The sequence below is a fragment of the Mus caroli genome, unplaced genomic scaffold (assembly GCF_978045245.1).
Source record: "Mus caroli unplaced genomic scaffold, Mus_caroli_1 scaffold_6, whole genome shotgun sequence".
Taxonomy (NCBI): Eukaryota; Metazoa; Chordata; class Mammalia; order Rodentia; family Muridae; genus Mus; species Mus caroli.
Window position 1 is genome coordinate 145,551,070 of NW_028227261.1, and position 26,322 is coordinate 145,577,391.

At 40.8% G+C, this 26,322-nt stretch overlaps 1 protein-coding gene across 1 annotated transcript in view; it reads right to left on the bottom strand.

Moving 5' to 3' along the window:
* Positions 1 to 26,322, bottom strand: part of Clvs1 (clavesin 1) — a 190,330-nt gene that overhangs the window by 158,409 nt on the left and 5,599 nt on the right. The window contains exon 2 of the mRNA XM_021161296.3: positions 19,148 to 19,775. Coding sequence (XP_021016955.1) covers positions 19,148 to 19,602 — 455 coding nt within the window. The 5' untranslated portion in view covers positions 19,603 to 19,775. The remainder of the gene's footprint in view (positions 1 to 19,147; positions 19,776 to 26,322) is intronic.

Genomic DNA, 26,322 nt, shown 5'->3' on the forward strand with positions numbered 1-26,322 from the left:
AGAACTGAAGGCAACACAATATAAAAGTGCTGAGTACACTTTATGAGGGCTAAGAAGAGATGGGCATTTTCCGCGAGAGCAGAGACCAGAGCAACATTGTAGAAAAAAATACGTGTGGCACAAGTCAAAAGGCTTTCTCTGTTCACAAACTGAACTTCTTGGAATTTCTATAGAGGAAACCTTGGAAAGGTGGAAAATGCGTACATATTAAGCTGTTCCTTACCATTACTTTTGTAAGTAACAAATGGAGATTGCCTGTGTCTGGCATTAATTGTAGCTTCGTGTAGTTGAAGCTGCTCCTGGATTCAGATGTTGAAGCTCAATGGCCAAAGTGACAGAACAAAGGGATGGGTCCTAGAAGCAACCAGCACTCAAGAGTCCCTTCTTTCATGAAAAGAATAGGTAAAAGCACTAACCTACCCCACTACGATCCGGCTCATTTGCCCATCCATGTTCTACCATGCAAAGGCACTGTGCATCTTCTTTCCACACCATGAGGCCGCAAGCCCCACCTTGCAGTTGCTGTTGCCAGACAACCCTGTTGTCTAGATCCTGGCCTTCCCCGAGACATGGCAGAAATGAGTTTCTTCTCTTTATAAGCTACCCCAGCTTGGCTGTTCTGTTGTAATCCCAAAATCTGGTCCAATAAGACAAAGATTCAGCAAGCTATTAAAGTAACTCTGCTATAGCTTTAAGTGAAGAATAGGAGAATAAAAGCACTGACATTGATTGAGCGCCAATGTTTTCCTTCTTCAGTCACATTTTCCTGTTTATCTCTCCCCATCTCCCTTCTTCAAGGCAGAAGACAACTTTATTCTCATTGACAGGTGAGGTGTGGGTGCTGTGCTCCACCCGACCCCAATCTTGACAATCTTGCTGCATTGTGGTAGTCTTTACCACAATGCTGGTATGTCTGGATTCAGATTCACAAGTCCTCTACCCTCCTGTGTAATATACCTTAGTTCTTAATAAAAACGGTGGCTACCTAAAAGTGGCCAGATTTTAGGTGAACTTTAATATCCAAATGCTTTTTCTATTTTCAGAATTTCCCTTCAGGGGAGTATTTAACTTCAACACTCACATATTACTTTGTTTTTAGAATAGAATTAATACATATAATACTAATAGAACAATGGTCTCCCCAGAACACCACAGAATTGTACATTTGCATTAACCAATAGTAGGGTAATAGATGATGATTCTTAAACTTTCTTCGGATGTGACTTGATTAGAATCTACTACAAACTACCTTCTCCTCTACTGATATATCTGAATCTGTAGTGTCAAGAAATCCATATATTCCCAATGTTCAACTATAGACCCTAGGTTTTGTGTCCTAGGGTGAAAAAAATAACAGGGTAGGCGGAGGACAATAATGTGTGTCTGTAATCCCAGCTCTCAGGAGGCTAAAGCAGGCAGATACAAAGTTCAGGGATGGCATAGGCTATTTATCAAGACCTTACCTTATACATAACACAACAAAACAAACAAAAAACAAACAAACAAACAAACAGGGGGAAAAAAGAAGTTAAAGTGTTCTACTTATCCAGAAATGTCAGCTACCCAGTCCACACCTGGTACCAGGGAAGAAAGCCTCATTCAGGTTTATCTCTCTCTATGCTGTGCTGGGGCTCTCTGACTCTCTATGTGGATATCTCAATACTGGAGAGATCAAAGCAGTACAAATACAAACGTGCCAATATTAAAGGTGTGATTTCAGTGGTAGGCCACAGCCACATATGTCATAATGAACCCTCAGAAAAGAGGAGGTGGTGGCAGCTCTGAGGAAGAACCAAAGGAAGAGACAAAAGAGGTGACAGCAGTAAACCAAACGCCAGAAACGTGACCTTCTTCCCCCATATAGCCTTGTTGAGAGACAAAGTCCTATATTTAAAAATGAGAAAAAAAATCTAAAAATGAAGAGACAAAAGGAAGTCACCACCTTGGGCGGGGGGGTGGGGGTGAACTTTAGTCCAGATTTAAATGAAAATATAGATCGCTTTCTGAAAGGCTGGGGAGATGACTAAAAAGAAGAAAGAGGCAACTGTCCTGGATGGCAAAGTGCAAGGATGAAAAAGTCCTGGGAGAAAAACTGGCCAGTGTCTCGGTTCTTCAAGGCTCTAGAATCCAGAGTCTAGAATATAGGGGCTGTGTGGGATGTCTCCTGCCCCACCTATTACTGCTCTGGGCAGACTGTACTTCTGGGCATCCAGGTGAGAGGCTGTAAATCCATGCCCAGCTACAGCTGACTTCCTTCATTCATGGGACTCCCTATCAGTCTACACCCAAAGCATGTACTTCAGCAGGTTTTGTTTCCAGACTTGCCAAACTGAAGAAAATAAAATGAAAGAAGAGTTTTGAAATAGAACCGCTAATGACTACTGCTAAAAAAGAAAGAAGAAATTATTAAAAGTATTAGCCTAGTCAGAAAGTGTGGTAGGGTGGGCAATGTAGCAGGGGCCAAAGCCCACGCCTGAGGGACCATCATTATGGTTGTTTACAGTTCTTATAGGCAGTGCTTTCCACAAAGCACTGTGTAACAAGGTTTCTTTACTTTAAACAGAGGTGAATTGAATAAGGCATTCCTTGATTATTTGGAAATTCAGTATGTCCAGAATACACTTTTCCTTTCCAAAGATATAAAGCAAGTGAGGCATTGTACGGGAAGATTCCACAGATCAAATACCAGCTGCAGCACTCTGCCCGTGGGAGGTGCGGTTAGCCCATCTGCATGCGTGCGATGAAATTACATGATGGATTAACCTCTCCAAAACACGCGAGGGAGTGGGTTCTTGCCAGAATTTACACAAGCCTTTCAGAGCGAGGGAATGCTGAGTAGAAATAGGAAGCTGTTCACTGAGAACGAGGCAGCGAGCCGGCCTTCCATATGCCCTCGTCTCTGGACATACTTAGCATCGCTAACAATGGCGCCATCTACAACATGAAGCCTTTGCTTAAATGTGTGTGGTACACAGTGACACTGGGTGTGGGTGTGAAATAGGAGCTGAAAGGAAACAATCACGTCATATCCTTCCATAGCTTTATTACTCAACGAGGCAACTGAGCTCATGGCGCACAGCCTGTCCAATCTTTGCTCCACCCACTCCCTGCCCCTGCCCTCATCCCGCTGTGGCTTCTACTCTTATGTCCACTGGATTTTGCCGAGGACCACAAGCCTGGGGATCTGCATGAGTGTTCTACACTCTTTCTCCTTTATTCTCAAATTCAATTGCACATACAATCACCTTAGCAATGATGTTACTGAGAAGAGCCCAGAATGTGCTGACTCGTCCAGACTTTCCATTGTTTCAGATTACTCTCCCATAAGGTCAGGCAGCCAACAGGATGCTTCTGGGCCCCGGCCAGGATGCTTTTGAGCCACAGATACCAGGGAGGAGCATCCTCCACTAGCTTCCTTTAGGGAGTGCACAAGGAAGATCATCAGGGCACACACTGGAAGATCAAAGCTTCTCACTGCAGATGTGGGACTTGAAAGACAGGTGGGAGTTGATGTGTCCTTGGCATAAAACTAGATTTCCTGTTCCTGGCTTCAGCTTAGCTCCGAAGCCTCACCCCTCTCCAGGTAAACCTTGGTCTTCTGTGCTCCATGGAACCAGTATAGGTGTTCCTATATTGACATGCTCTGCTCCTGAGGATCATTGTGTTGGGCAGTTTTGTCTCCAGCAGGCCTCCAATGCATTCCCCTCCTTCACCTGCTTGCTTTTGGTTTTCTTTCAACCTAGAAAACCTCTAGAGAAAGATCTCTTTGAGGCCCCAATGTACTCAGTTGGGTGAGGTGTTTCTTCTCTGCTTGGCCCATGCCCTTCTCATGGGACCAAAGATGGAGAAACTATACAAGCAAAGTGGGGAATAACTGAGGGGAGGAGACAGAGTATGAGAGAGAGGCGCATTGAACTCAACCAGAATATGCTCTTTAAATCAGGAAAGTGATGTCGGATTACAAAAGGCAAAATGTATAACATTGAGGCTGAACCAACTGTATTAGGGAGTGGTATGGATTTCTGATCAAGAGTTTACAGCACATTTTGAGCATCTAGAGATTTGGGTGGCCCATTCCCTAATATCAGATCCCAAACTTAGGAGATGAGATGAAGTAGAGAGGGAAAAAGATATCCTCCAGATCAAACCTCTAATCAGAATTGATCAGGGCCAGATCAAATATCCTCTGATTAAAGTCGAGATAATTGACTCCAGCAAGGGAGGCACATAGACTACCTGAAGATCTTCCCCAAATCTCACCCCAACAATGTAGCAGACCACCTGCCTCCCACATCCAGTGGATCACACAGATTACCCCCTCCATGAATCCCTTTATCCCAGCTCCCAACTACAGCATTCATTTCCTGTGTATCCACAGGCCACTTAGTTCCCAGGTAGGGTAAGTGCAGACCTTCACCCCTCCCTCTTCACCTCCAAATCTCATGTTCCAGTCTCATTCCCAGATGCCTCTCCTCATGGTCTTAGTCCTCATTCCCAGCAGACTAAGGAGCAAATAGTGGAACACCCTGCTTTCCTTCCTCCTGTGGACCACTACTCAGCATCCTTCTATGCCACCCCCAATTCTACTTGTCAGATACCAGCTACTGAGAAACACATTTTACCCTGAACCCTCAGTAGCCACACCCAGCAAAATCCCAGAGAAATTTCTGACCAGGCAATACAGTTACCACACCCTCATAGGACAGAGAGAAAACAGAAACCAGGGAACAAAACACCCACCCACCCCCAAACACAAGACCAGATATCAGTCCCTGGAATTACAATTTTCCCAAACACAATGACTATGAGCCAGGATAAAAGTACAATCAATTACAATCAGAGAAATATGTCTCCATTAGAGGCCGGCAATACTACAACAGCAGGCTCTGAAAATTACAACATAGCTTAAGCACAAGACAAGACCTTAAAATATACTTTATGAATATCATAGAGGTTCTTAAAGAGGCAATTAATAAATACCTTAAGTAGATCTATAACAACACAAACAAACAGTGGAAGGAAATGAATAAAATAGTTCAAAACCTGAGAGTGGAAATAGAATCAATTATATTAAAAAATTAGAAAAATCTGGAAATAAAAAATGTAGGACCTCAAACAAGACCCACAGAGACAAGCCTCCCCCACATAATACAAGGCATGGAAGAGAGAATCTCAGACATCAAAGACATGATAGAAGAAATGGATACTGAGTCATAGGAAATGTTAAATCTAAAAAACTCCTAGTGCAAAACACCCATCAAATCTGGGATATGTTAAAAGGCCAAATCTATGAATAATAGGAATGGAAAAAGGAGAAGAAACACAGGTCAAATGCACAGAATATATTTTCAACAAAGTCATAGAAGAAAATTCCCCTAACCTAAAGATGGGGATGCCTAATAAGGTGCAAGGAGCGAATTGAATAACAAATATACTGAACCAGAAAACAAGGTCCTCTCTGCAAATAATAATCAAACACTAAACATATAGAATATGTTTAGTAGATAGTGTATAATATAGAACAAAGAAAGAATAGTAAAATCATGAAGGAAAAAAGACCATGTAACATATAAAAGCAGATGTATTAGACTAGCATGTGATTTCTCAATTGAGACTTAAAATCCAGAAGGGCCTGGGTAGATGTTCTAAAAACCCTAATAGTCCACAGATGCAAGCTCAGAACACTATACCCAGCAAAACTTTTGATTGACGTACATGAAGAAAATAAGACATTCCCTATGAAACCAAATTTGGGTAAGATCTATGTACAAATCCAGCTGAATAGAAGGAGAATTCTAATCTAAGTAGATTAGCCACCCCCAAGTAAAAATAAGGAGTAAATAACCTTGTACCAGCAAGTCAAAAGGAGGGACATGCACCACATCAAAATCATATGAATCAACATACTGAGCATTGGTACCTCTCACCACAAATGGTCTCAATTCCCTAACAAAAGACAGAGACTAACAGATGGGGTAGGAGAACAGAATCTATCCTTCTGCTTCATCCATAAAACACACCTTAACATCAAGGATAGACACTACCTAAGGATAAAGGGCTGGGAAAAAATAGTCCAAGCAAATAGACCTAAGAAGCAAGCTGGTGTAGCCATTTCATATCTAACAAAGTAGACTTTAAACCAAAACTAATCAGAAAACAAAACAGGAAAAGTCATTAAAGGAAAAAAATCTACCATTGCAATTCCCAACATCGATGCACCCAGGTTTTAAAAGAAACACTACTACAACTTAATACTGCTCCTCACACACTCACAGTGGGAGACTTCAGCACCAACCCTGGCCAGTAGCCAAGCCATCCAGACAAAATCTAAACAAAGAAATGTTGCAGCTAACTGATGTTGTAAATCAAAAGGGGCTAACACACATTTCTTTACAAAAACATTTCACCCAAACATAAAAGAGTGTATCTTCTCAGTACCACGTGAAACTTTCTCCAAATGTGAGCATATACTGGGTACAAATAAACAAGTCGTAACAGATACAAGAAAGTTGAAATAAAACTCTGAATTCTATCTGATCAGCATGGATTAAAGCTGGATATCGACAACAACAGAAGCAACAGAAAGCTTCCACACTCATAGAAACTGAACAACTCACTACTGAATGAAAAGGGGGTTAAGACAGAAATTAAGAAAGAAGCAAAATGCTTTCTAGAATTGAATGAAAAATGAATACACAGCATACCCAAACTTATAGGACACAATGAAGGTGGTTCCAAGAGGCAATTTTGTAGCCCTAAGTGACTCCATTAAAAAAAAAAAAGTTGAAGTGATCTTGTCCTAGCAACTTAATCACACACCTGAATGCTCTAGAACAAAAGGAAGAAGTTATCCACAAACGAATTAGATGGCAAGAACTAATCAAATGATGCTGGGATGAAGCCACTAAAATAAAAACAAAATACCAGGAGTCAATGAAACAGAGTTGGTTCTTGGAGAAAACCAATAAAACTGGCAAACTCTTATCTAAAATTAACTAAGTGGTTGAAAAGCTGTCCAAATATTCAAACTTAGAAATGAAAGGGGGGCATAACACCACACGCTGAGGCAATGTGGAGAATTGTAAGGTTATACTTCAAAAACTTGTACTCTACAAAACTGGAAAACCTAAAAGAAATAGATAAATGTTTTCAATACATACCACTTTAGATAAGCAATTTAAACACATATTATCTCTAGTGAAATAGAAGCAGTCAGTAAATATCTTACAACAACAACAACAAAACCCAGGGCTAGACAGTTTTAGTGCAGAATTCCACCAGACTTTCAAAAAGAGTCAATGCCCAAAAGAGTTAATTCAAGTTATTCTACAAGACAGAAACAAAAGGAACATTGCCTTAGTTACCCTAATACTTAAACCATATAAAGGCCCAAAAGAAAAGTATACATAATTTTCCTTATGACCATAGTTGGAAAAAGTCTAAAAAAGAAAAAATTTGAAAACTGAATCCAAGAACATATCTGAAGATCATCCACTATGATCAAATAGCCTTTATCCCAGAGATGAGTGGTTCAATTCATATAAAGTAATAAATGCAATCCACCATATAAATAAACTAAAATAAAAAACCAACATAATCATTTCATTAGATTCAGAAAAGGACTTTGACTATGTCTAACACCCTTTCATGATTAAAGTCCTGGAGAGATTGGGAACATAAGTGATGTAATAAAGGCAGTTTACAGCAAACCCACAACCAATATCAATTTAAATGAAAAGAAATTTAAAGCAATTCTACTGAAATCAGTAACAAGGAAAAGTTATCCAAGCACTTCAGATCTGTGCAGTATAGATATTGCCTAATCAATATCTAATTTTACTTAAGGCTCATTCCATGAGATGAAAACCATACCCAGCTCTGCCTGGGACACTAGATAGCCCAGAGTCTTAATCCTACTGTTTTGCTAAAAACATAGCAATAAAATCACTCCTAATGGCATTCTACCATAATCACAGATTAGTGCCTTGCTCAGCCATCATCAGAGAAGCTTCCTGCTACAGTAAATGGGAATAAATATAGGAACCAACGTCCAGAGAATGTGCAGAGAAAATGAGAGACCTTGAAGCATTCATGCCTAAAGGGGTTGTCTCCATAAATTTCCTCCCTTCATGGCTCAGGGAACCCTACAGAAGAGGAGGCAGAAAGAGTGCAAGAGATAGAGAAGTTGGAAGACACCAAGGAAACAGAGCCCCTCTAAATCTACAGGATCAATGAGCGCATGAATTCATAGAGACTGAAGCAGCATGTACAGGGCCTGAACAGGCTTGCAACACATGGGATCCTAGAACTGAAAGAAGTGGACACGTGTCCCTCATCCCTAACCCAGAAGCAATCCTCAATTGATAACCTCTTGCAAGTTAAAATTTCATTTTCTCCAAAGGACTCTCACTAATAACACAAACTACTGCTCAGGGCAGGTTGTAAGCCCAACAGTAGATGCCCTGTTGAAAACAAACTCAAAGACATCTTTGGGGGATTTTTCTTGTCTAATAATATCATGTCAGGACTTTTAAATTTTTTATCTTATTTTAATTTTTAATCTATGTATATTTCTCTCTCTTATCCTAGAGATCCTTTGAGTATGCCTTATAGGTTCTAGTTTAATGTTTTTAGGGGATTCCTGAATGTGCGAATGAGTGAGTCTCTGCATCTGTAGCTGTTTCTTGTGCATCTCTGCATCATTTTGGGGTATTTTTCTTATATTTGCTTTATCATATTCTCATGTGTTAGGTTTTGTTTTATCTTATATTTTATTTCATTATTATCTCTTAGAAGCCTGGTGGTTTTCTAATTGGAGACAAAAGGGGCTGTATTCAGATGACAGGGGTGGTGAAGAAAAACTGGGAGGGGGTATAGAAAAAGATAATCAGAATATATTACATTAAAATCTATTTTCAACAAAAGGAAGAAATATCAAATAAAATGAAGCTAATAGCAGCTTCTGCAGACCCTGTCATGAATATTAACTAAATCAATGGAACATGTAGACACACAGGCCTAAGACCATCATTGATGCGAGTGCCTTCAACCCAGATTGGCACTGGTTGTTATTCCAAGAGGAACTTTAAATTACAGCATAATGCACTCAGCATTGAATATTAGTGCCCAGGAAGAAATAAGGCAAAGAAGATGATAGGAAGCACGAAGAAAATGGACCAAGGAAGAAGAACACATTACCTTAAAACCTTCACAACAAAATTTAGCCTCTCTTTATTTCCTTGCCTAATGTTACAGTTTGCAGTAGAGCAGCACTAACTTCAGCTGCTTTATTGTACACTCACAATAAATGGCTTCTGAGCTTGATTTACAGCCTCGGCTAAGCATGGCCACTTAATCATCTCCAGCAGCTGCTTAAGGCTCTGTATATCACCGCTCAGGAGTGATTATCTGGGAACCATATTTAAAGGGCAAGAGAGCTGCCGGTTGGATATTGAAGAGGTTCAGTGCTGCGGTATGGGGTGTTAAGGCTGGGCATGTGCCATGGGGTTTCTTCAGTTTGACACTGTCTTTTTCAAGTGGTCAAAATGCTGTCCAGGTTTCTTGAAAATCTGAAGCACTTGAACATAGGACTAGAGAGCAACACATGCATTCAAGTGCCTGTTACACTTCCTGGAAAATCTCCAAGTGAATGCAGGATGCCATGATGAGCAATGCTCTTTCTATGTGCTCTCTTTTAGTGACAGGTTTTTTTTGTTTTTTTTTTTTTTTTTTTTTTTTAGTGCTAACACTGAAATCAACAAGATGACTAAGCTAAAGGCTTCGATTGCTGAGCCTGTCCCCTAGAACCTACATGATAGACGAAAATTGATTCCCACAATCAGCTCTCTGATCTACACACACACACTCACACACATGCATACACACACACTATAGTATACACATTTATATAATACACAAACAAATATAAATAAAAATTTAAAAATAATATTCTTGTGCTGATTAACATTTTTTTCTTGGTTTGACACATTTGGATCATCTAGGAGAAGGGAAGTTCCATTGGAAAAAATGTCCCCAATCAAATTGGTCTTTAGGCAGAACTGTGGAACATTTTGCTTGATTAATGATAGGTGTGGTAGGGTCACCCCTGGTCAGGTGGTCCTGAGCTATATAATAAAGCAGCCTGAGCAAGCCATAGAGAACAAGCCAGCAAGGGGTGTTCCCCAATAGCTTCTTATTCCAGGTTCCTCATTCCAGGTTCTTGCCTGAGCCTTCTTTCAGGAGGGGCTGTATAAGCCAAATACACCCTTCCCTACCCACGTTGCTTTTAGTCTTGATGTTTCATCAAATCAGTGAAAAGCTAATTAAGACAAGCTTCACAAAAGTCATTTTTCAGAGGGTAGACCATTCCAAATGGAGGAATTGGCACCAAGTTTTCTCAAGTTGCCTTCACCAGATCCTGCCTTAAAAAGGAAGAAGTTATTCTTATGTCCACACTCATGAGTATTTTATCTACAAAGTGAGAATTTGGGAGGAGCAGTGACAGAGGAAGACATTCTGTCAATCAAACTGTGTTCACTGAATCTTTATAGCTCCTTAAGCTCAAGTCCACTGGCCTTTGTAAGTGATTGTCATGGGACATGAGACACTAATGCCTCCCTGGGAAGTATCACTCTGCTTGCACAGGCATGATTACTGCACTCACTATCTCTAAGCTCAGACCTATGGCTCTCTCATCCATTAGTTTATATGAGATATGGCTTCTACCAGACATAGAGGTGTTGACAGCAGAATCTTCTGAGCATTTGCTGACTGGTTACAATAAAAGTGGTGGGTTGTGTCTATGAACAAGTGCTTGTGCAGGAAGAGAGCTGAAAGAGACAGGGAATCGCTTGGTCATCTAGTATTGCAAGCTACATTAAAGAAGAGGCAGTGACGTCATATTATAAGCCCTTCCAATTTTATCCCTTCATCAATCAGTAGCTTTTAGAATTGCATAGCACATTTTACTATCTTTCAGTTGAGTGGGAAATTTTGTTCTGGATACCTGAGGCTCTGAATTACATCAACGTAAGAAAACTTTCTTACCTGTGAAAAGAGATAGGAAGGCTGCACTGTGTGAGAAACTCTTCCTCCTGCACCTTATCTCACCCTGATAGCTCTGCTGAGCACTTGCAGTTGTTTCCAATCAGCACACTGAGCAGAAAGTATCGCAAGTATAGCTTCCTGAGGCCGAAGACAGGCAAGCCAAAGAGCTGAAATTCTGATGTCAAATGAGAATCTACAAGAACACTTACTTAATAATTCAAAGGAATGGGTAGGCAAAGCTGGCCCCTATTGTTGGCTCAAATTGAGGTCATTTTTGTTTTGTAATAATTTTCAAGTAATAACAAATTTCCTTTATTGGACAATGGGTTTTTGAAAATGAAAGTTGTTTTATTTTTCTGTTGTCACAGTTAACCTTGTCAAGTATTATTGGCAGAAAGTGGGTATGATGTCTAAAGTTGATAGTCAACTTGACATACCTGAGTAGACGGAGTATCAGCTAGAGACTCGTCCTGGTCAGGTGACCTGTGGCCATGTCTTTGAAACATTTTCTTACTTGTTAATTGGCATAGAAGGCCCTACTTCCTGTGGGTGATGCCATCCCTAGGAAGGTATGCCTGGACTATTTAAGAAAGATAGCTGAGGAAGCCACGAAAGCAAGGGAATATGCCATGTTCTTCCCCAGTTTCTCCTTAATTACTACCTTCAGCCTACTGCCTTGAATTCCTGCCTTTTCTTTCCTCAATGGTAGACAATAACCAGTAAGGTAAAAAACAAACAAACAAACAAAAAACAAACAAAAAAGCAAACAAACAAGAACATTACACTCAAGGTTACTTTCAGTCATGGTGTTTATCACAGCAAGAAAAAAATCGAACTAGTATATTTGGTAAGGATTTTCAACCTGTGATCTTCCAGGCTTCTATAGAATTAGAGTAGAATATGGTGAAGGATCTGCTTTGTAGATCACGAGGTCTTCCATGTCCTCTCAGAGCAGAAGCGACTAGCAATGCTTCCTCACAATTTCCTTAGCACTCTCCTGAATGTCTGTTTAGTCAGCCCCAAAATGGGAAGAAGGATTCCAATGACAAGTTGCATGGTCTGTTACTGTACCTAAGGAATTGGGGCTGAGATTTTAGCCCATGTCCGCACTTTGCAGCTTGGAGACCTCAGATAGACGATCTCACTTCTTTGAGCTTTAATTCCATCACCTGCCAGATAGTTATTACTCGTGTCTACCAAGAGCATTTCTTCTTAGCATATGATAAACACTTAATAAATACCCAGCATTGCTTAGTTTGTATTTTGGTTACTCTCACTCTCAGGCTCACCTCCAAACTCCTAACAATTGGAGAATTGACCACTGCCATAGGAATTCCGAGTTGCTGTTGCTGTTTAAAGAATAGAGGGAACAGAATCCAGCATTTTGCTCCATCTCCCTTGGAATCGCCTTTGGGATTTGGAGAACATGGTTCGCCTGACCCCAGTGAGATATCCGGCCACTTCCCCAGCCCCACCTCTTTTTTTTTTTTCTTTTTCACAAGTGTTCAGCATGGATATGTGAGAATACAATCTATCATTCAGGAAAATCAAATTGGATGAGACACAGAACTCTCTCCAGATGTAAAAGGTCCTTGAACACCTTTGTAATAGCTAAAGGAGAGCCTCAGTCAGCTAGCTTATTTGTAGTTTTAAGAAGTACGCCTCACCTATGGTCTCAGGACTTCAATCAGAAGAAAGAACTGACTTAAAACTCTTCTCCCAATAGCGATGTTAGTCCTCTTACACCGCTGAACTCGGCACCTTTTCTACACTAGCACTGGAGAGGTTGTTGCAGGTAGGCAATCACCAGTGAGGTTTGAGAGCACGACTATCTCTAGAAATTTCACCAGATTAAACTACTGCACAGTGTCAGGGAACAAGGAACAACTGAACACCTTTCCAGAAACCATACTGAGTTGGGAGGCAACCATTTCTAAGCACAGACAGAGATCCAAGTGTCTTAGTTTGGGTCTACCATCAGGAGGAAATATCATGTCCTCACCTGACACCTGAGCACTCATCTTCCTCACACATGGCTGGAGGGGAGGGATGACTGGGGCACTGCTGTGAGAAGTGGTGCTTTATCAGAGCCCAGGACAGGAGGACCATGTTGGGACCTTCAGGAAGCACGGCAGGCCAGACAATCGCCGCTATTCTGGTTGCTATAGAATGCATTCTTCCTTATCACATTAAAGAATACCAAGTCTAGGGGCTGGGTAGATGCTCAGTCAGTGAAGTGCATGCGACACAAGATTATGAACCTGGGTTCAGTGTTCAGTACCCAAAGCTCACATAAAAGCCAGGCATAGTAATACAATTTCATAATCCCGGTGCTGGAGAGTAGAGGACGGGCAGATTCATGGAGTTCACGGCGAAGCCAACCTAACTGAATGAATAAACTGAGTGAGAGACCCCGAAGAGTGATCCAGGAAAACCCCCAATGCTGGCCTCTGACACACATTGCATACACGCATGCGCGCTCTCTCTCTCTCACTCACACACACACACACACACACACACACACACAGAGAGAGAGAGAGAGAGAGAGAGAGAGAGAGAGAGCCTTGCAGCAGTTCCAATGGTATTTTTGAAACATCTAATAATTCCAAGGCTGAGTAATTGGTTCCAGATGTCATTGGAATTAACTTGGAATGGAAGCTGTGAGCCTCAGCTTTTCCATGGGTGAGTCACATTGCTCCCTAGAGAAGACAGCACTGTCTCCTCCCAAACCCCTCTCACTGCCATCAGTAAGTTACTGATGCTTTGTGTCCTCAACAGCTCTTAGCACTAACTGAGAAAATGCTCATGGAAATGCTTTGGAAAAGTAAGGCACTTGCAGCTGTCTCTCTCTCTCTCTCTCTCTCTCTCTCTCTCTCTCTCTCTCTCACTCTGTGTGTGTGTGTGTGTGTGTGTGTGTTTGTTGTTGTTGTTGTTGTTGTAGGGACTGAAACTGAAATAACAGGACACAACTTAATGAAGGCTCTTTCCCCAAGATAGCTGGCTTGTCAGAGCAGAGCCATGCTCAGTCAAACCAGAACAAAACAGACGTGCTGTCTGACCTTTAGAAATGTTGATTTTATTATCTCTGTATTTTTATTTTAAGTGTGAGTTTCTAAGCCATTTCATTGGAATATGATTTACTTTGAGTAAATTACTGAGGTTTTATTGGTCCCTCTTTAAATTTTTCTCTACTTTCTCAGCTTTGCCCCAGCTCTGTGTCTTAAACCTTGCCCGAAGCTTGCTAATCTTCAATATAGACCTTTTGTTCTGTATCGAATGTTGTGGGGAGAAGCAGCCCGCTGGATGTTTGGCCTTCCTCTTGTCCCTATGTTTGAAGGCATTAAACAAGCGTCTCACCAGCCTCCTTTACTCTTTAGGAGTTATCTAAATTTAAGTGTTTCTTACAGTGCCTCAACTTTGTTGAAGAAACAATGTTTTAGTCTAGTTTTCAACTTGCTTGCTGATATCTGAACCTTGCTTGCTGATATCTGATGTGTGAGAGGTATTGATATTGACGGAAGAATGTTCTCTATCTCTCCACACTTTCTGACTTGTACTAGTTCCTCTGTTGTGGTCCCCCATTCAAAATTTGAGGTGGAAAGAGCTGGTCTGCACATAGTACTGTGGATGTGATTATGGTGTGTGACGGGACTTGTGTGTCCCCTGATTATGGTGTGTGACGGGACTTGTGTGTCAGGAGTCCCCTGATTGTTGTTCTTACAACCTATGACCAACAATAGGAAGAGGCCTTTAAACCAGGTATATAAGAATAACAGAGCCTTCCAGCTCAATATAATTTTGGAGTTATGATCTGTCACAGTTATTGTTTTTACAGTTTCCCAAGTGGGAAAATGTTGATAACTTGATCAAAGGTTTCAGTGTTTAGAAAGTATCTTTTGACCTGGTAGCCCAGTTCTTTGCCTGCTTGGCTTATTTATTCTTAAGAAAGAAGTACTTCTGCGCATCAACCAGTGTAACCCTGAGGTCACCACTCCTACTTTACAGGTGAGAGACTGCATGATAGGATTTCAGCTACATCTTAAGGCATGGGACTTTCAGGAGGCTGCTTAAAGGTGGCCACCTGACTTCAGAGTTCATCATTCAATCCCTTCTGCCTCTGGGACTCTACCAAGATTGTGTTTGTCCTAGCAGCAGTCTGACAGGCCTGATGTCTTATACAGTTTCCACTTGAGAAACTGGGACTCCAAACAGCAAAACAATGGGACCCGAGCTTAACTTTTGGTTTTGACTGAAGTGGAATCCAGAAATAAATACACACGTGCCTCTCTGCTTGTCTTTCTCTCTGCAGCACCAGAGTCCTGACAGCAAAGACTCACATGCAAATTTGCAGCTCAGAAAAAACAGGCAAGAAATGGATTTTCTTTAGGGATCTTAAAGGGGCAGATTGTGAAGTCTTGCTAATGCTGCTGTAAGGTAAGGTATGATCAGAGGAATCACTGAATAAGGGTGTCAACTTGTGTCCCAATGCATATGAAGCTGGTACACTAGTATAACAACCCTGCTGGCTCTGTAAGTGCTGGCCATGTTTACTTTATGAATTAGTATGTGGTTCTTTTGTATTTAACTCATTCAGCTCAGCCTGGCAGCTGCAGAAAACTCAGAAACCACACAGATTTCTGCTGTTGGAGCCTCCATCTCTGAGCAAGACCAGCTTGAATTCTGGTAGGACAATTGCTCTCATGCCTTTGCTGTGACCTGCTCCCAGTTGTTTCACTTTTATACATGTGTCAGGTCAAGATGGAGGAAAGTTTACATCATTTCCATAAATATTAACAATCATCTTAATCTCAGGAAACCTTTCACATGAGCTATTCAAATCACTGCATGATCATTGACACCCCCAGAGAGAACGCAATCACGTTGCAAGGCTGTGAGAATTTCCCTGGCCTTTTGGACCTTGTCTGGGTAGGGTCTATGTGGCAGGTATCTGGGGAAAGCAAGCAGGTGCTTTAGTCAAGTGGGAGGATTTCTTGCATGTATAATCCCACTTTTGCTTTGAAATAGTGTCCTCCTGGATCCAGTTCTAATTTACTTGCCATCTGTCTGCCATTATATTTGAAGTCAGATTTTTAAAATAGTAGTGATAATACCAGAAGCCGGTGTCTACTGAATGCTTGTTGTATGCCAATGAACTTCAGTGCGACATTGCTCTCTTCCATTCCACATAAAGGCATTGCTTTTATCCTCTGCCTCGCAGGACAGGAATTGGTCTGAAGGAGGCTGCTTGTCTGAGGGCATATAACCACAAGTGGGATGGTCACATTCATGTTCAAACTGGTTTGTTTGCATCTGATTTAATGTCAAGTGGATAGATTTATCAATATCACTTGGTCAGAAGCAAAATGGTTTAGATAAAATTGTATAGTAAGTGAAAATTAGGTCATGGGACTATGAGAAAGAGGAGAGGAGAGAGATTATTTTTTTAAATGGAGCAAATGGGGAGCCTATAAAGTGAATCTGAGAATCCCTTCTCATCCATCGGATGAGGCTGAATGGGCTTCTCACTCATGAGTCATTAGAATTAGAATCTTATTTTACACATGAGGAATTCAAGGAACAGAGAAGAAAGTAACTTGTCCAAGGTTATTATAATTATAAACATTTTCATTATTTCCTCAGAGATTTGTTACCTCTTATTTCTTCATGGCATATTTGGGGATATATACAGACCAAATCTTAAAACGAAATCAAACATCGTACTCTGGTTCACTTCTTTATATGAACAGCACGGCTCAGTGGTGCTCAGCGCACAGTGGTGCTCAGCACACAGTCCGTCCCAGCAGATGGAAGCCTTAGAACACTGGCAATTCAGCACAATGACATCAACAGGGCTGTTCTCCAGAACCATCCAAACCGTCTGGCTCCAGAGCCAAAATGTGAGTGTACCATTCTTGGAAGTCGGACTGTTCCCTTCAATTTAGACACTGTGTCTATGTCCCCTGTGTCTCAGGAGTAATTGTTCAGTAGAGGGTAGCATCTAGCCTTTTATGTACTGCACCATCTATTGGACCATGACCTGCACATGGGTCTTCACTAATGAAGACCTCATGTTCTCATCATGGTCTTAAGTGACTCAAACTCACACCTCTACATGCTTGTTGATTAAATGATGGATGGGTGGATGGATGGATGGATGGATGGATGGATGGATGCAAAAATCCATCCATCATTCTCATCAGTGGAGCAATGTAAGGCAAGGCTCACCATGAACTGCAATGTGAACTTGATAAACATGATTTCTATTCCACATCGCTATTATCGGTTCAGGTACAGATCTGACTCAAGTCTAGGCTGATTGTGTGGAGACATTTGTGTACTTTCCAGAGCCAGATGGCCCTGCCTTGATTTATCAACCAGGAAATGGCCAATGATCGTGAAACCTCCTTGGACTTCTGATATTCTTAGAAAAAACAGTGGCATGAGGCAACAGAAAGGCAGACCAGAAGTTCTTTTAAATGGCATTGGTAAGGTTTTGGTATATTTTCCCATTAAGCCTGTGTCTTCCTATGAACATAAAATTTTTATCCATGATATTGTTGTGAAAGTCCCAGCCACAGTGGGCGTTCTAGCAAGTGGCTCCTTTCATTTTTCCCAATCAACATTGATAGTTGTGCTACCCAGCAAAGAGATAAACATGCAAAAAGCACCATCTTCCCTGATCTCATGACACACAGTGACATTGCATAGCTGGGCTATGACAACTGGCTCTCAAGTCACATAACCAGGACACAACTTCCATTCTGGCTTCACTAGCTATGTGACAGTGAATCCAGATCTGTACCTTCTCATATTCTTGTGCCATCAAATATGAAGTATGGGAAATGGCAGTAACCTTTATAATTCTAAAGTATTAGGTGGCTAGATGAGATCATACAAATACCCAGTAGAAAATGTGGTGAGCAAACGCTGACACCATTGCATACGCCGCAAGATTTTGCTGAAATACAGCTGATATAGCTGTCTCTTGTGAGGCTATGCCAGTGCTTGGCAAACACAGAAGTTGATGCTCACAGTCAGCTATTGGATGGAACACAGGGCCCCCAATGGAGGAGCTAGAGAAAGTACCCAAGGAGCTAAAGGGGTCTGCAACCCCATAGCTGGAACAACAATATGAACTAACCAGTACCCCCAGAGCTAGTGTCTCTAGCTGCATATGTAGCAGAAGTTGGCCTAGTCAGCCATTATTGGGAAGAGAGGACCCTTGGTCTTGCAAACTTTATATGCCTCAGTACAGGGGAACGCCAGGGCCAAGAAGTGGGAGTGGGTGGGTAGGGGAGTGGGTGGGTAGGATATGGGGGACTTTTGGGATAGCATTTGAAATGTAAATGAAGAAAATACCTAATGAAAATTTTAAAAATGGAAAATAAAAGAAAATGTGGTAAGCACCAAAAAAGGTTATCTGATGAGCAGTGTGATCTTACATTTCTGTTATAATTGTTTTCACAAAACAATGTGGACGAAAACTTGATCGATAGCGATGGGGGCAGTGAAGTGAAGATACTGGGAATGATTTTTAAAGGAAAAGGTGGAGGTGGGTGGAATTTGGGAAGAAGTCAGATAATGGGACCAATGCCAAAGATGATCCCATATTTTGGCATGAGGGACTAGGTAGAGAGATGAAGACAGATATATGGGTATGTAGAGTCTGGGGCTCTAAAAAGGACATTTATTGAGGGAGTTCATTTGTGTGAAAAATCTGCCATACAGAAGAGGAGGATATTAAAGTTACAGAGAGCATCCACAAGACTATTTTGTATGGAAAGCAATCTAAAGAAGCTGGGTTTTGTGCTGTTGCTGCTTAAGGAGATAATGTCAAAGAGAACAGATTGGGACATCAACTTGGGATTTATTAAAATAATTGACCCAATTTGATGAGTGAAATGCCTACTTCTAAAGTCCAGGGCAACTCAGAGGCTATGGTCCTCTTGTCGTTTTGCTTTTGGGTGACATTACATCAAGGTCCTAAAACCTCCTTGAGGGCATGTGGAATGAATTTTGACCTATGAAGCAATACAACCCCAGCATGCACTGATGATGCTATGTCAAAGCAAAGCCAAGTAAAGACGCTATCTACATTTACCTACTCTGATCCCAATTGGCAGCAAACAGCAAGAGAATCTTCCTGCCATAGTGGTCACGATTTTCCAGCACTCCGGGGAATCCATCGATCAAAGCCCTCTTAATCCCAGGATCATCTGCCTTAAAGTTTTTGAACATGTCCAGGTTTAGCTGGCGGTACTGAAAGTACTGGGCCAGGAGTCTGAAGGCATCGGCTTGGTGAAACTTCCTGGCTCGAAGAAATCGCAGAATGAAGGCATCATCTGTACGTAAAAACCCAATGTCTGGTCTGGTGATGATCATGTCTCTGACTTGTTGAATGTCCTGATGTAAAATATCTGGGTTTTCATTCAGTTCCAGACGAGCTTTTTCTATAGTGTCTGGACTGAGCCCAGCCTGCAAATGCGTCATCTTGGCCAAATCTCCTTCCCAAGTGCTTAAGCTCTGAGGTGTGGGAAGAACAGAAACTGGTCCCATTCACATGGAAGTGTGCTGAATCCGTGGCCCATTCGATGGCTCTGCTACAAGACTGCTCCCCAAACAGACAGGTACAACAGGGTCTTCTTTCTGTCCTTGGAGAACAGCAGGACATTCAGGCCCTATGTGGTGGTGGCCATCCAAAAGAGGAGGGAAACCGAAGCCATTGCTTACTGAAAAACAGATGCACACAGGAGAAACAAGAGAGAGAGAGATGAAGTGGAGAATATCCAGACAAATTCACTGAAGTCTAGATAGAAGAGTTCACTGAAGTGTGGGTCTGATGAGCATATACCTTGTAACTAAGCACATATAATCCTTAGATAGGACATTTGGCCATATTATTAACAACTTGAATAGTTAATATACAAATATTTGAAATACATTCACAAAATTTTTAGTTACAGTGAGTGACTCCTTAAGATAATGGTCTGTAGTCAGATTAGCGATAGAGTGATATTTTATTAATGAATGGTTTTGTTGTTGATGATGCTAAAGCATGCTTATGTGGCTGTTCATGGGCCTAAATACAACAGAGATGTTATGGCTGCTATACAATTGATGGGTTCCCATTAGCCTCATTTCTCACACAAGTATCCCAGACATAAATCTGTCTCTCACATTTTTTAAAGGCAGCCCTTCGCAGCTTGAGACTACTAAAGGTCACCCTAACCTAACCCTAAGGTGCCTAATTAGTAGAAAGCGTATTTCCACAGGCTAGGTTATGCCAGACAAGTTCAGGGCTGGAAGCTTGACCTTCAGGAAGGACATTTTAAGCCATGAGAAAGGTTTGCAGGCTCATGTGGAACTTGTTGTTTTGACTTCTTCTTCTCCTGCTAAGAAACCCCAGGCACCCCAGGCTCTCAATCTGCTCTCTACCTCACCCATATGGACTTCTAAATCTGTCCATTTTCTATAAATTTTCTATTGTCCTCAGATACTGTTTTACACAGGAAAATAAAAGAGTTTTGATTATCATCTCATTTCTCCTTGTAAATGATAAACAAAAGAAGAAAATCACCTGTATTCTTTGAATCTTTCTTTGTATACTTGATCCAAGATATCTCTACATTCACCATTCTCCTAGATATCCTGATCAACATCTTCTCACCAACATACCAAAGATGGATGTATCATTGTTATAGAAACATAGGCACTAATGACACAAGCAACAGTCATCTGAAAGGAGGAGCATCAAGTGAGAAACTCCTTTCATAAGCTCAAGCCATAGGCAAGTCTATACGGAATTTCCTTAATAATTGACGCAGGAGGCCTAGCTCATTTTGGGTGGTGCCACACCTAGGCTGATAGTCCTGGGTGCTGTAAGAAAACACACTGAGCAAAGCATGAGGAGAAATCTAGTAAGTAGCACCCTTCCATGGCCTCTACATCAGTTCCTGCCTCCAGGTTCACACGTTCTTTGAGTTCACACCTTCTTTGAGTTCCTGCCTTGGTTTCCCTCAATGGACTGTGGTTCTCCTTTCTTCCCCAAGTTGCTTTTGTCCATTGTGTTTCATCAATAGTATCAGCAATAGTAACCCTGGCTAAGATAGATAATAACAATGATGATGTTGGAACAAACAAACTGGAAGGATACCAAGCTGTCTAGACAGTATTGAATGGCACTCATGTTGCTACATCCAAAAGTCAGTTTTCAGTTTCCATTTTAGGTGACATCCATCAGTATTGGACACCGACCTTTTCCTCCTTAGACCATCTTCTCCTTCCCTCATTCCTTTCTCTGTCCACAGGCCCTGGCCATCCCTGCCCCCTGCTTCTTGCTTTCCCCTGCTCATTCTTCTCCCTCTGTGCAAGCCCAATACCAAAATTTTCAGGATGCTGCCCCATGATCTGTCTACCTGCATGCAAATAACTCCAGTCCCTAGCCTTCTTCTGATCTCCAGGCTCCTTATTCAGTTGCCCACAGAGCATCTTCCTGCAAATAACCTACAGATACAAAGATAGTATAACAAAGATAGTATGTTCAAACTGAACTATCATAGTTCCCCATCCTCAATTTGATCCTCCAGTTTCATCTCTTAGTGAATGACAACAACTTCCATGAAAGTTCACATTTGGAAATCTGAGAGACATCTCTTATTATACCCTCTCTTTCTCCATCCACTACTGGGCAGTCACATTTTTATTAGCTCTCAAATCTTCCCATCTTTTCAGATCCACGGTTGTTGGCATAACTGAGACCATCACCCACTCCAGTGTTTAGACTGGAAACAGGCTTTCTACCATGGCCTTTGTTGCCAATTTATTTTCTACATTCCCATTACTCTGTATTACAACTGAAATAAACTCATATTGCACTGTGATTAACATCCATTATTAGCTTCCAACTCCCCATTCTTCAGACTCATTCTGAAAGTCACTCACCCCAGGAAACCCTCCTCAACCTTCTGAAATCAGAAATCAGATGATACACACACATTTAACCATACCATGTCTTATTAGCATCTTCCTTCTCCCTTTTATTCAGAATCTCCTACAAAAGGAGGGTGTCTGTTATTGATCTGTGAATCCTCAGTATATGCTCTGTGAGCAACGAAGTTCATTGTGACCTCTGACATTTCTCAGTGCCTAGGACAGTATACATGATGCAGCAGGTGCTACCAGTTATAAAGGCATCAATAAAAATAGCAGTCAAAATGCCATTTTTTAATAAGTCAGTGGTTCTCCCATATCTTGGGCAGGTTAGGTTTTTTGTTTGTTTTTGTTTTGTTTTGTTTTGGGTGTTTGTTTGTTTGGGGGTTTTGTTTTTTATTTTTGAGACAGGGTTTCTCTGTGTAGCCCTGGCGGGCCTCGAACTCAAAAATCTGCCTGCCTCTGCCTCCCAAGTGCTAGGATTAAAGGCGTGTGCCACCACGCCCCGCTCAGGCTAATTTTTCTTAAAGCCTTGCAGTTCACCTTTAATTCCCTCCCTTATCTATAAAGAATCCCACTTCCTGCCCCTAGAGAATTTCCTCTAGGACACTGTATTTCAGATCCTAGTCTCACTGAAGCATTCTGGGTAATGCTCACAGTTCCAAGCCAAGGAACACAGCACTAGGAGCACAACGCATAGCAACAGCTTGTTCCCTGAAGAAGATTTAAAGCTGCTTTGGAGCAAGTTACTTACCTCACAGTCCAAGGAACTCAACAATGTTTCCCAGATAAATTACTGTGGGTTCAAGGGGAGAATTGAGGTCGCATATTTCATGCCCTGCCTCCATACATAGCTATGCCTCCAATCTATAATATCTGAAATAAATTTGCTCCAATCTACATCTTTATTCTGTGCTCAGCATGCAGTAGAGGCTTCTGGTGAGAACAGTCCAGCCAGGGTCACTGGATTTCATGCTTAATATTTTATATATATATATACACATACATACATATATATATATATATATATATACACATACATACATATATATATATATATATATATATATATATATATATATATATATATGTCATTAAAGGTAAATTCTTCATACTGGAATCCTGAACCAACTGCTATTTAAATAACACCAATCAATGCTAGTTAAGGCACAGGAAAAGCTGTATGAAGAATGTTTAATCACAATGTGGCATTTTCAGTCAACCACAGACTTGTGTTTTCACTCGGCTTTTCTGAATTATGAACAGGTTACATTGGACTTGATGTCCTACTCATAAGTGAGAGTGGTTTACTTTCCTGACAGTATTCACAATAATAATATCTATAATTCATTATTTATTATTGCTGTACTTATTATGTCCCAGACACACACATATTCTCTTTATATACTATAATACACTTTAGAAAGACTAGACCAAATGAGTAGAATCTGAGATGTGAAGAAATTAAATGTCTTGCCAAGAGGTAGGAATGGGAAGATAATCCAAATAACCTCTCTGGGCTATGTTCTTCATTCATGTGTGGATTCGACTCTGTTGTGTAGCAGAGGTTTAAGGATTTGCTATTTAGCATCTGATTGACATTCCTCTCAATGCTCTAGACCCCCCACTCTCTGTCCCTCATATCTCTTTCATACTAACCCTTCTGTGAGCCCAAATCTACCTCTGGGTGGTCTTAGACAGCCTTAAACAGTGCTGTACCTTACAGATAGATACCTACCCTCTCTATTCTCTTTTTAACATTGGGAAATGGCTGAAGCTATTTAGGATTCAGTTGGCTGTGCCTTTCCAGCTATCACTAATAATTTGTTCTTCTCTTTAATATTTTCCTTTGCCAATATAACAGATCAAAGACCCTGCCATTGTCTTGGAAAGACTCACTCTTTACCATACCTCAAAGAAGGCCAAGTGTGGCATCAACAGTGAGGTCTGCTCACCAAGCAGAAAGGGAGGTGCAGAAAGCAGCTCTCCCCGGTGCTTACAGGGTTTTTCGTGAGTTTGTACTCTGAAAGAGGAATATCTCTTGGGATGCCAAGCTAGAATGCTTGTGCCTATAATCCACAAAATTTTCTAATAAGCTATAAATTTGGGTTGTATTATTTTTGTATAAATGAGGAGAAAAGGAAGTCTCTACTGCTAGGAGTTTAAATTCCAGACAAGCATTTCATCTCAAGTAAGACAAAAATAAATCTATGTACTTATTTGCTCATCCACAATTCATTCTTAAGGAAGTGGCTTATAAATGCATAGCATATTTTTATCTATAATAATAATAATAATAATAATAAGCCTCTTAGTGAAGCAGAGATTTTCAAGTCTAACTTATTTCAGGTCCTTTATCACCAATTATTCCCATGAATTTTGTTATCATCTTCAGAAACCCATATTAATGCCTGGAAGAGGTCAGAACAATCATAGCAAAGTCCCCTCTAAAAATATATAACTGTTCAAAGCATTTTACATCAGTTACATTTCCTTTGTTACAAAGGTCCTTCAGTGTGCCAAAGAAAGATAATTTCCTAGGAAACACCAAGGTAAAGTCTTGTGGAATGAGACAACTGAAGATGCTTATGAAATGAAAAGAGTCTATTTGCCATTAACTGTGGTATTCTTGTTAATATCATAATTATGTTGTCTCTCAATAAATAAAAGATGTTGAGATGCACAGTAGCTTCCAGGCGGGCTTAAAGTCAAATAATGAGCTAGTGGCGGCATGAGAAAAGACAAATACTTGTGACTGCTTGTTATGTGCCAAGGGCCTTAACATAACATTATCTAATTTCCAGCCAATCTCTAAAGTCAAGTTATTAATTATTAGGTGAAAGGAGAGACTGAGAGCTTAGACCAAAATGTGGATGTATACACATATACACATATACATATAACAAGCCTTCATACTACAAATGACCCATCCATGTTTTATTCATGGCTGTCCATTAACTCTGAGGTGTTGCCATCTTTAACAACACATTCTTGGTAGCTGCATCCTAACAAACACTCATTCACACACACACACATACACACACACACACACACACACACACACACTCATGCCACACACACTCATGCACACACTCATGCACACACACTCATGTTTTCTCACTCACACACTTACGCACTCATCAAAAACTCACCTAGTTCACTCACTCTCACAATCACAAACTTACCCACACATTTACATACTCACTCATTCACACATTCACTCACATTTAATTGCTCACACACACTCACATACTCACACTTACACACTCATCCATACACACACACTCACATTTACTCACACCCTCACTCACTCACTCAATCACTCACACATCAGGCATGAAGTGGGGAGAGAGAAGGGAACATTATCATGATCAGACAGATAATGTTTACAAAACCTCACCAGGCATAGTGACTAAACTTGTAATCACAAGATTCAGGAGACTGAAGCAGAAGGATTATGAATCTGAGGCCAACTTGGGATACAAAATTTGACCCTATCTAAAAAAACAGTAACAACAGAACACACACAACTTTAATATTCTTTAAGACATGTGGACACAAATTACTAAAAAATAAAACCAGATTAGTGTGACTTCTGTGTGTTCTTAGTGATAAGTAGAATTTCACATGCCTATTACTATAAATATGAAATGAGAAAATCATGTTTATTTTGTGAGATTTCTTCTTTTACAAAAGAAAGGAAAAAGTGAATCTTTATGAACCCTATCTATTAAAGTCTAATCCACTACTTCATCCACTAGGACAAAAGAACATTTAAAACTATTTTGTTTAAAACTCCATTCCAATTATGTAAATTGCACATATATTCACCAAGGGATGCCAAAGAGATTTTTAATTTGTTTGCTTTGATAGTTTTATCTTTTAGTGGTTTATTGTTAATTTTCTGGGTTTTTTTGAAGGGGTTTTACTATGTAGCCCATATGGCCTCGGGTTCACAATCCTCCTGCCTCAGCTTCTTGATTGTTCACATTATATGCATTACCACATTCAGTGCAAGAAATTTTTATACCAAGTGAAGTCAATGTAGATGATACTGGACCATCTAGACCGATGCTTACAATCACACTGACCAAAGCCTCTTCCTCTGGACAATTCTAACTGAGATCTCTCCAGAACGCTACCATGTTCTCTTATTGTTAGTGGGACCCACACTTCAAGCTCAGGGTTGTTAGTTACACGTTCAGAGTGTGTCAGTGCTCGAAATGGTTCTTTGCAGTTGTTGGGTTGTCAGGAGGGTTGGTATGGTTTGTGGGACTTCTTCCTTTATGCAGACCAAGGGACCAAAGCCCTGAGTTTGCCTATGTTGCTGTGTGCACTGACTTTCAT